Here is a 12,047-nt window from a genome sequence, read left to right as displayed (position 1 = left end):
CATCAGTCACAACTGTCATTTCTTTTGCCCACCCCATGGTCAGAGTTCTTTCTTATTCAGATTTGTTTTTCTTTCTTTTTCTCTCAGTTCACTGACTGCAGTGAACTGTCAAAGCACATGATTTAACTCTCTTCCCCTGTAGATTTTATTCAGATGTTGTAGTGCACTACATTATAGTACCTGTTTTTAAATAGAGCATGCCTCCATTTTACATTGAGGATGCATTAAAAAATGTCCATTGCATATTTATTTATTGTATATTTAGTCAATTATAACATGGGTTCAGTGGGGATATGTTTTTGGCCAAAGGTCACTCACCCAGCAGAGTCTAAAAAGTTTCCAACTCACCTAAAGTAATTGCTATTTAACTTCACTGCACCTCACTTGCGGCTTACCACCAAAATGTCTAAAAACAGGTTTCCAGCTAGCCTAAACTGATTGCTATTTCACTTCCCTGCACTCAGTTTGCTGCATGAACTCCAACACCGAACTGTTGTTCCATCACTGACTCTAACAAGTCTGACAGTGATGAGTGGAATGGCAATCTTTGAACAAACAGTTGACTGTAAACTTGCATGAGGGTGATCGTATAAGTGAAAACAGCGATCATCTATTGACTAGTGAGGCTACATACAGAATTATAATCACTGAATAAGTAAATTTTCTATAATATAGTGCAGAACGATCCTAACTCGTCGTCTTCATTTACGGGATTCATCACATACCGGTTCGTTATAAAATTAGGGTCTACTGTATGATTATATCATGTTTTATTAGATTAGTTTGTAGTAGGTGGGGGCACTCACCATCCACTCACTCAATGTAGTGATGCTTTGGGTGTCAGCCCTTTCCTCTCTTCCATCCTTCCTCTTCTGTCTTTCTTTCCTATATTCTTTCCTCTTCCTTCTGCCTACAGGTGACTAAACACTCCCTCTTCTTTCTTTCCTTCATTCATTCCCATTCCTTCTGTCTATGGGTGACTTTACACTGAGTGACAAGCCAAATGGTTTCCTGTACACCAGGAAACCATTCACTATGCTGGGTGGTGACCATATAACCAGATTATGGCACCTGGTGGTATATTCTTTTTTTTTTTTTTTTTTTTTTGGCAAGGAAGAAGGAACCAAAGGCCAGGAGCCCACAAACCGTTCCTTCCAAGAAAAAAAAAAACAAAAAAAAACAAAAGAGAGCCAAATTCAAGATCCGTTCATTTCGAGATGCCTGGACACACTGCGTCTGAAAGACTGGAGATCATAGGAAGTAAGAAATACAGACAGAGGGAGACAGTTCCAGAGCTGACCTTAATGAAGGGCTGGGAGTAACGGTTAACTCTTGCATTAGAGAGCTGGATGGAAAAGGGATGAGAGTTTGTTGCTAGACGGGTGTTACGCACCCATTGTAGAGGTGGAGGGATGCAAGCAGACAATTCAGAGGAGCAGTGACCATTGAAGCAGCGACAGAAAAGAGATAAAGATGAAACAGTGCGGCAAAGAGACATAGGTTGAAGGGAGCCAGTAAGAGAAGGAGAGTTAATGAGATGAAAAGCCTTTGAAGCCACATTATTAAGAAGAGCTATATGTGGGGAACCTCCCCACACATGAGAGTTGTACTCCACACAGGGGCGAATAAAACCCATGTATAAGGTCAACAACTGTGCAGGGGGGAAAGAAGGAACAGAGTCGGATTAACACACCTAATCTCTTGGAAGCAGATTTTACAAGAGATGTAATATGATCTTTCCAAAATAAGTCCTAAGTGAATGAAACCCCAAGCATGTTCAATGATGATGCAGGATTGAGCTGGATATTATTAAACATTACTAGTGGGTACTCTTGTGGAAGATTTTGTCGGGTTGATAAGTATAAGAACTGAGTCTTTGATGCATTAAAAACAACAAGATTATTTTTACCCCAGTTAGAGATACGCACCAAGTCAGACATTAGTGGTTAATTAAGGTGCTCCAATCAGATTCAGCAGGTTTCATTTTTAAAGGCTCCAACATGCTTGCATGTGTCGGCCTTGGTCACCTAATGGCGGCTCTCCACGCTGCATGATCCATTGCAGCCTCCCTGTTCAGTCCCTTAACCCTAAGGTCACACTTAATGACCTCGTCCCATGTCTTTCTCGGTCTACCCCTCATAACCCCACCCTCAATATTAACACTTCTCACCTTCCTCACCCAATTATCATCTCCCATCCTCTCCACATGTCCAAACCACCTCAATCTACCTCTCCTCATCACAACACCAATACACTCCAGTCCCATCCTACCTCTCAACTCTTCCATTGTAAACCCAGCCCCTCCAGGCCTTGGACGCAGGGACGCACTGCACATCCACCTAATCAGTGTCATTTCTGTACGTCTGAGCCGGCGAATATCTTCCTCCTTCACTGCCCAGGTCCCACTGCCATACAGCATTACACTCCTAACACATGCTGCATACAAAGACCCCTTAGCACGTAGGGAGAGCCCTCTCAATGTCAGAAGAGGCAAGAGCTCCCTGAACTTCTTCCAACCACTTCTCACCCTAGCCACAGAGCTAGCTCCAGCCCCACCTCCAGCACACAACATGTCTCCCAAATAACAAAACTCTTCCACACACTCAAGAGATTCACCAGCAAGTTCAATCCTTTCACGTCTGACAATCTCCACCTGCTCACCCCGACACGCCGTACACATAAAATCAGCATTATCTCGCAGTCTACCTCTGATACCACTACATCTCTTATGCACCCATTTATCACACACACCGCACAAGATGGAATTACTTCCCACGCCCTTGTGGCAAACTGCACATGGCCACTCTCCCTTGTCTTTGACAGCACCGCCACCAACCCTAGCTATCATCACTTTTGTTTTATCTGCATTTACCCTTAAACCCTTTTGCCCCATACCATCTCTCCACTTCCTAAACCTTTCCTCCGCCTCCCTTTTATTCTCTGCAATCAACACCAAATCATCAGCATACAACAACTCCCACAGGAGTCCGTTTCTAAAGTCACGTGAAAGGGCTTCAAGTACCATGATAAACAACATGGGAATCAAGACTGACCCCTGATGCACACCAACATTCACGGAAAACTCATCACTCAAATCTCCATTCACTCTCACCTGGGTGTGAGCACCCACATACATGGCCATAACCACCCTAACCAGCCACTCCTCCAAGCCAAGCTTTCTCATTGCCCACTTCACCACCTCTCTAGGGACTCTGTCAAAGGCCTTTTCCAAATCAACAAAAACAAAATAAAGATCCCTTCTCCTACCAATATATTTTTCCTGAAGCTGTCGAACAATGAATATGGCATCAGTGGTCCCCCTGCCTGGCATGAACCCGAACTGCATCTCATCAATATTCACTCTTTCTCTAATCATACCTTCTAAAACTCTCTCCATTACCTTCATTATCTGATCTAAAAGCTTTATACCTGTATAATTTCCTATTTCCAGGTCATCACCCTTCCCTTTATACACATTTACAATTACACTCTTCAGCCAATCATCTGGGACAACACAGTCATAAATAATCCTATTTATCAGGTCAGTGACTAAACTCACCCCTATATCGCCTGAGGCCTTCAACATTTCGGCAGTCAACCCAGACACACCTGCTGCCTTCCCCACCCTCATCCTGCCTATTGCCTCACTCACAGTAGCAGTATCAATCAAAAGCCAAGGGCCAGACACTGGATCTGCTGGCTTCAAACCTTCCCTGTTCCAGTCAAACTCCTCATTCAACAACCGGTTATAATGCTCTCTCCATGCATCTTTAATATCCTCACTGTTCACCACTACACTTCCTTCATCATTCTTCACACACTACTCACCTATGATATCCCAATTATCCCTCTTCACCTGACCTGCCACCCTAAATATATTTTTCCTTTCCCCATGATTTAGGTTATCAAGTAATTGTCTCTGTGACTCAGACTTTGCCCTGTATACCTCTCTTCTAGCCCTACGTTTGGCAGCCAAATATTCCTCTTTGCTACCACCCTTCTTCCATTCCTGGAAAAGCCTTCTTTTCTCCTTAATTGCAGCTTCTACACCCTCATCCCACCACCAAGTTACTTTATGTCTTGGTGGTCCTCTTGTCCAGCCGCATGTTACATCAGTAACTCTCAAGAAATTGTTCTTGAGGGCTCTGTACTGTTCATTAACGCCTCTGTCTACAGCTCCCTGTTCAGCCACCACTCTCCTCAACTCGCTATAGAAGGCATCCCTTACTACTTGGTTTTTCAGCTTCCATATTTTCCTCCTAGGTACATAAGTCCTCTTTTTCATCACTTGTTCTTTAAGCACCATATCACAAATCATCAGTTTGTGCTGCTGCACACACTCCTCACTTCCTATAACTTTAACATCCCTCACTAACCTCCTATCGGCCCTCCTAACCAGAAAATAATCTATCTGACAGCTATTTCCCCCAGACTCATACATAATTAACCTACTGTCTCTTTTCCTAAAATATGTGTTGCACACAATCATATCCGTTGCCTCCCCAAACTCGAGTATCCTTTCCCCTTCTGCATTCCTTAGACCATACGCACATCCCCCATGCACTCCTTCATAACCTTGTGCTGCTTCACCTACATGACCATTTAAGTCCCCTCCCAAAATCACTATCTCATCATCCCGCATACCACCTACTACACGTATTAAATCATCCCAAAATCTATCTATCATCTGATTCATCTCCCAGGTTCGGGCCCCTCTCTATTGGGTGGAAGCGGCAGCCTGGGAACCGCAATGCCCTGTACCCTCTAGCACAGACCTGAGCCCCATCTAACCCTGGACCCACGATCTATGCTGGCGGAACCCACGCCACGCCTCCCCCCAGAAGTCCGCCACTAGGTAGCAGAGGCAAAGTTTTCTGGCCGCATGCCCTTGCTGGCGCCAACCCCTGTAACGTAGTGGGATACGTTGTGTGAAATGTAAAGTGCATGTGGTGTAGTGCATTGATAGTTAGAGGAACTGTTTGGGAGAGTATGCTGGTCTACTCTCCATGTTACTGTCACACTGAAAAGGTCAGCAAAGGGGGATGGTTGGATAGCTAGTGAAACAGGAGCTCCAGCTCTCCCTATCACCAGCATTCCCTTTCCCCTCAGGAGTACTACCCTGTTCGGCCCGTGCTACGGCCTCCTCCTACAGGTGCAGGTTTATATCCAAAGGGTGGTTGGGGTTTATTGCACATGTAATGCCACTCAAGGATGAGTGAGGCTGGTCACTCTCATCTTAAATGTCAGGACCAACTTGCCTAATTCCGGGTTACTAGGCTCCTTGTGAGCCGACATAGGATTGCATAATGGATGGATGGATTAGATTAGTAATTATAAACACTGCTAAGTGTGAGTGCAATGTACCATGCAGTATAATCCTAAATCATAATGTACAGACCATGACTCGTTTGCAGGGTAGGAAGTAGATTACGTCACTACATTATAACCAGTGCCACAGCTTTTAAACTCACTTGTATAGTGTCTTACCACTGAAATCCACCATCCTTACCCATATCAACATGATCTTAAGTAATTTAATGACATGGGGAATATCTATAATAATGAAAAATTAAGGTACATCACAGACAGGGGAACAAAAACCATACCCTCCCCCCCCACTGGGATATGGAGGAGGTAGACACCATATGGTGAGCTAATTGGCACTCCCACACAGCACTGCAACAGATACTGGCTTCATGTGCAACACTGAATACTGAATGTAGTGATTTTGGTGGATTTGTATATTACATCTCCTTATACAGGCCAATGGGACTCCATCCTACAACCCCCTGTTCTTCGTGCACTCACCCTGTTCCTCCTCCACCTTACCGTCATAATGGTTTTTACCATTTCTATGGATACTAACCCTCGTATGCTCATCATACTGATCTCTTGATGACTCATACATTCTTCTTGACCACCTGTCTCTACTGTATATACAAAGGAGCTATCACTGGCTTTCTTCAATCCTCCAATCCTCTTCTCATATCCTATATCCCACGCCTATTATTCTATTTTCTTCTCTGTTAATTTGTCCCTGCAACCTTTCAGATTCCACTTAGCTGTAGCTACCAATATGGATACCACAATTATCATCTGATCTAACTGCAGTACTCTATTTTTGTTTTACTTTTTTTTTTAACATTTTATATGCTACTCATGAACCCTAATTACACTGCCATAAGGAAAACGATTAAGATATTCTCTTTATTATGCTAGTGCTATACTTACCAATGATGATATGAGGTCGATGCATGGTACATTGTCCACATAGTCTACTTCCACCTCACAAGTGATACCTTCCTCTCGGCAGGATTCAATGGAAGACTTGAAGATGTGTGTATTATAAAAGTGCTGCATTGTTTCTGCACACAGATTAATACACAGGTGCTCTAGATGCGATGGCTGAAAAGACAAAATAAGACATTTCAGAACACAGAACTGACTGCAAAGTTCTTGCTGTACCTTATTCTGAAGCTTTCATGAATACACTAAATAAGCCAAATTGTAACTGGAACTGACTTTGTGTTCAGATGACTCACAGGTAACTGGATTCTCTGTAATATTAAAGATGGTTGTGGACTACTCTTCAATATCCCCACATCCCTTAACATACTTTACTTTTATGTGAGGTCATACTTCTAACTTACTTTGGGGTCTTCAAACCCAAACATATCTAGGATACCAATGAAGCCATCTGTTGCATGCTTCACAGCATTGTTCAAGACACTCATTGATTTAGAGGCCTTGGAACCTGCTGTGCCTACTGTGGAGGCATGTTGAGAAGCCACCTCTGCCTGATGGTGCACACTCTCATTGCTGCAATGAAAAAAACATTGAGTAACTTACTGATAACATATATTTCAATGTTCATGATATTAATACGGTTGATGTAAGATGAAAGGAAAAAGGGTGTTAAGGAAAACAATAAAATACACATTTCATGTTGTGGCTTACCTGCACATCACAAAAGTTTCTTTTTTTTTTCCTGTATCATGAAATGCAAGGCATATGAGGAACATGAGATTACTTTCTTTCTTCTCAACTGCTTGGAGAAAGTTTTGTAGCCATTGCTACACCAGTGCTAATAAACTTTCAATGTCCATTTTTACAGGATGCAGTACTGCCACACAACCCCATCACCCACCACCATCCCTGCTTGTCTTGCCTATCCCCTCCACACACCCAAAACTTCTACGTTCCCTTATTCAACTCTTAGGGAGAAATTTATTCCCACCATCAATTCCAGCCCCATACATTATCCATTTTCACAGAGTACACCTGTCTCACCTTGCCCAACCACAAAACATTAGTCTTGTCTATGCCGTACACCCTTCATTTACCAAAACCTTTTAGATGTGCTGAACGGCCATCATGCAAGGGCAACACAGAGTATGTTGGCAAATTAAATTTTTCCATACTGTTCCTTGTATCACCATGGATTTAATCCCACAACTCCTTAGTCCATTAACTGCTTTGTCCACCTGACCATCACCCCTCCAGTGATCTCTCTCTCTTTACAAGTGTTCAGTTTTCATTATATATATATATATATATATATATATATATATATATATATATATATATATATATATATATATATTTTTTGCAGACTATGTTACTGTCACCAACTGATATTCATGATGAGGCAACAAAGAGTTACATGGGAGGTGGATGAATGATCCTTGTCATATAACTGTACTGTATATAACCATCCTCAGGTATGGTACTCTTTTGACTTCACTAGCAAGGTGGAGGTTTGGGTGCTGCCATGATATAATATGTTACCACACTGCCCTAGGAAGCGTATGTTCGAATACCATCACTGCTGCAGACACCTCTACCCCTGTCATATTTGTTAGGTAAGTAGGGTAAAATGTCCCAGTGGAATGGTTAAGATATGTCTCACTACAAACAATGAGTAAGTCCCCAGCTGCATATTTAATCATGCTCAGGTACTGTGACCCTTTCTACAGCCTATTTTCTATATTTCTATTTTCTGATTCTAACATATGTACTCCACACAGTACTATACTATTCCTTATATACTACTATATCATCTCCAGTAACATAGTATTGTAAAATTAATATCATGAGGGGTGTTTTGGTTGTCCCCAGTTTCCTATCCCTTTTAAGCAAGAGATACTTTATACAACATTTGGTATATGGTACCCTGTACTGTTTTTGATTCATCAGTCCAAACACTGACAACATTTTTGAGAGGCACTCCTACAGTCCATCTACATTTATATTTGATAATCCTTTTCCACCCAAAACCTAACCTTCATCTACTTCTAGAACAAAGGGTGTTTTACCATTGGAAACCTGTCTTACAATCTACAGTTTTACTGCAATATGCCTTAATCTCATACGGGGTGGCCACAAACAAACTGCCCCACACTGCCCTGTCCACTGCCCTTTGGCTGCCCTTCCTCCACCTCACGCTCTCCTCTCTTATATCTCTTCACTCCACTCCTCCATCTCATCCTTGATTTCCCTCTTTAAACTATCCCAAAGCATTTCTCTAAACACTTTCCATCACATCCACGTCAACACCACAATGATACTTCCTCATTTGTCTGTCTGTCTCCCCAGATAACCCCACATGCTCCTATCAAATAACTCATTTCCACTGTTCTTTTGACTTCAGTATGCTAAGGAACATTAGAAACTCTAGAGCAGTACTTACGTAGTAAACAAAAGAATTATACCAACATACGAAAAAGCTGTTTATATGAAAGATATAAAAGTTATTCAGAGGGTTCAGGTTAGACCAAACTGATGCATCATCTGCATGATCAGCTTTTCCATACAGTATGTGGGTATAACCTTTTGCCTTTGAGCATTTCAAGGCACAGTTAGATAAGGCAAATTAACAAGTACAAATTACAGTATCACCATTCCCAAAACTTGTCAACTCTTCTGTTATTATATCCTCATATGCTGGGTCCATCTGGTTATGACTGAGAGGACAGAGGCAATAAAGATTTTAAAGTACTGTATTCATTTCTATCTATCTATAGCCCGACGCCCTAATCCCGCAAAGAGTGGCCGTAGACAAAACGCCTCAAGTCGCTGTCACCCACCATATGACTACCCTCCCCCCAACTCACTCCCCCCTCCCTCATATACTTCTCAACTCCATCCCTCCACTTCATCCTCGGTCTACCCCTCCCTCTCCCTTTCTCCACCTCACCTACATACACCCTCTTAGTCAGTCTTTCATTCTCCATTTTTTCCACATGTCCAAACCACCTCAGTGTATTTTTCCTAATCATCTCAACCACATCAACATCCACCCCACAACATTCCTTCACTTCTTCATTCATCAACCTGTCCCTCCATGTCACTCCACATGCTGCTCTCAAGTAACTCATTTCCACTGCTCTCACTCTTGACTTGTTCCCCTCCTGCAAGGTCCATGCCTCGCTTCCATATGTCAGGGTAGGGATCCCAATACTATCATGCAGTGACTTCTTAACTTCCATACTCACCTCCCTATTTCTCATCACTGCTTTCAGTGAACCAACAACATTCCTTCCCTGCTGTACTCTTTCACGCACTTCATCCTCCAACGTTCCATCCTTACTCATCACACTGCCTAAGTACTTGAATGCATTCACATTCTCCATATCCTCACCATCCAACCTCACTGTACATTCTGTGACTTCATTCCTCTCAAACACCATAACTTTACTCTTGCTTACATTAACTTTCAGATTCCTCTTCCTACACACTGTCCCAAATTCATTCACCAAACCTTGCAACTCCCATTCATCTTCACTCAACAATACTGTATCATCAGCAAACAGCAAGACCGGAATCTTCCAAATCTCACCCTCATTCATTAGAGCCACCCCCACATCCACTGCCCTACCTCGCACCTCCTTTACAACCCCATCCATGTATATATTAAACAGCCATGGAGACATCACACAACCCTGTTTCAGTCCCACATTAAGATCAAAGAACTCACTCAGCTCACCATCCACACTCACCGTAGCCCTAGCTCCTTCGTACATACTCTTCACAGCACTCAACAATTTCCCCTCCACACCATATATTCTTAATACCTTCCACATACCTTGCCTATCTACTCTGTCATAAGCTTTCTCCATGTCCATGAAGGCAGCATACATTTTCTTTCCCTTCTCTGGATACTTCTCCACTAAACATCTTAAAACAAATATCTGATCTACACACCCTTTTCCCTTCCTAAATCCCCCTTGTTCTTCTCCAACTAGCTCCTCTGTCATATGCCTAACCCTATCAATGAGCATTCTGCCATATATGTTTCCAGTCACACTAAGAAGGCAAATACCCCCCCCCCTTTTTTTTTTATAATGAATGGAGGAAGGAAAAACAAAGAAAAAAAAAAAAGTCCATGTGCCTAAAGGCATCCTCCATTCATAAAATACTTATAACAACTGGATTTAAATTCGAGAGGATTAAATGCATGTGGGAAGCAACTCCCAGGAAGCGAATTCCAGTGAGTAGTAGCTCTGGGGATAAATGAATTTTCATAAGCAGAGGTTCTGCATAGTGGGGGAGAAAGTGTGAGCTCATGGGCACTCCGAGCTGCCCAAGTATTTCGGGAGAAAATGTGAAGGGGAGGCACAATTGAAACCAGTTCGTTAGAGCACTTACGGTTAAAATATCGATAAAATAATGCTAAAGAAGCAACATCTCTACATACTGATAATGAAGGAAGATCCTGCGTTATGGCAGGATTATTGATTAATCTAATGGCTTTATTCTGAATTTTGTCCAACTGCCTCAATGCAACGGCTCCACATCCACTCCACAGTAGTGAACAGTATTCAATCTGAGAACGCATATGACTTTTGTATATTGTGGCTATCTGCTTGTCAGTGAAGAACTCAAGAACTCTGTACATAAGTCCCAGTTTTTTTTAAGCATTTTTAGCAAGGGATTTAACACAAGATGTTCAGCTTAGGTTGGGGTTTAGAGTAACAGTGGATATGGGAATATTGACATCATTTAAAATTATGCGAAAGTCTGAGGGATTCTTTCTGTTGGAAAAATTAATGTATTTAGTTTTCTGAGCATTAAATGACACCAGATTTTTTTGTCCCCATTGATTAATTTTAGAAAGGTCCTGGTTCAGAGAAATTGCTGTGTTTATTTGAGAATTTATAATATCAAATTGTGTAAAGGAGGTACTAAGTGTGAAAGAACTGTGAAGGGTCGAGCCATCAGCATAAGAGTGTATTGGGTTGTGAGTGACAGATAGGAGGTCATTAATATGAATGAGAAAGAGGGTTGGCGCCAAAACTGATTCCTGAGGCAGGCCAGCATTTATGGAATGAAACTGAGAAAAAATTCCATCTACCATGACCCGTATTTTTCTATTATGAAGATAAAAAGAAATTAGAGGAACCAGTAATGCAAGGCCATAGTGTGACATTTTAGACAATAAGGCCTGGTGCCATACTCTGTCAAATGCTTTTGAAATATTAAGTGCTACTGTGTGTGTTTCACCATGCTGGTCTATTGTTTTGTTAAGCTGATGGGTAAGAAGACAAAGAATATCTACAGTTGAACGTTCTTGTCTAAATCCATACTGCCGATCATTGATTAATTTATTGATTTCTAGATGCTTGACTATGTGTTTGTTAATCAGTGTTACAAAAAAATTCACCAAGAACAGAAGTTATTGCAATTGGTCTACAGTTTGATGGATCAGAGGTTGCCCCCTTTTTAGGAACAGGATGGATATTTGCTTCTTTCCAAGAGGCTGGAAAAATTGAGGTATGGATGCATAAGTGGAAAAAATTAGCTAATACAGGAGCCAACACTGAGGAGTAATTTTTAAGTACTATTGAAGGAATTTCATCTGGACCAGTGGCTTTGTCTGTTGAGAGATTTTGTAATACAGCTTGTACATATCTGGTGTGACTCATGAAAGGAGGTATTTGAGGGGAATCAAAATCAAGTACAGGAATATTGTGATTTTCTGTATTTAGAGTTGAGTTTGTTGAAAAAATGTCAACAAGAAGGTTGGCTTTTCCACATGTGTCACTTAC

General features: G+C 41.8%; 1 protein-coding gene across 1 annotated transcript in view; it reads right to left on the bottom strand.

Annotated features, from left to right (window-relative positions):
• Positions 1–12,047, bottom strand: part of dachs (unconventional myosin-IXb-like dachs) — a 302,449-nt gene that overhangs the window by 24,011 nt on the left and 266,391 nt on the right. Inside the window, exons 11-12 of the mRNA XM_080282541.1 lie at positions 6,651–6,819; positions 6,232–6,405 (exon numbers count right to left, since the gene is read on the bottom strand). Of these exons, the coding sequence (XP_080138667.1) occupies positions 6,232–6,405; positions 6,651–6,819 (343 nt within the window). The remainder of the gene's footprint in view (positions 1–6,231; positions 6,406–6,650; positions 6,820–12,047) is intronic.

The sequence above is a fragment of the Coenobita brevimanus genome, chromosome 93 (assembly GCF_032717465.1).
Source record: "Coenobita brevimanus isolate Jiangsu-jjx chromosome 93, ASM3271746v2, whole genome shotgun sequence".
NCBI classification, from domain to species: Eukaryota; Metazoa; Arthropoda; class Malacostraca; order Decapoda; family Coenobitidae; genus Coenobita; species Coenobita brevimanus.
Note: the sequence above shows the minus strand (reverse complement) of the source record. Positions and strands in the feature narration are given on the sequence as shown.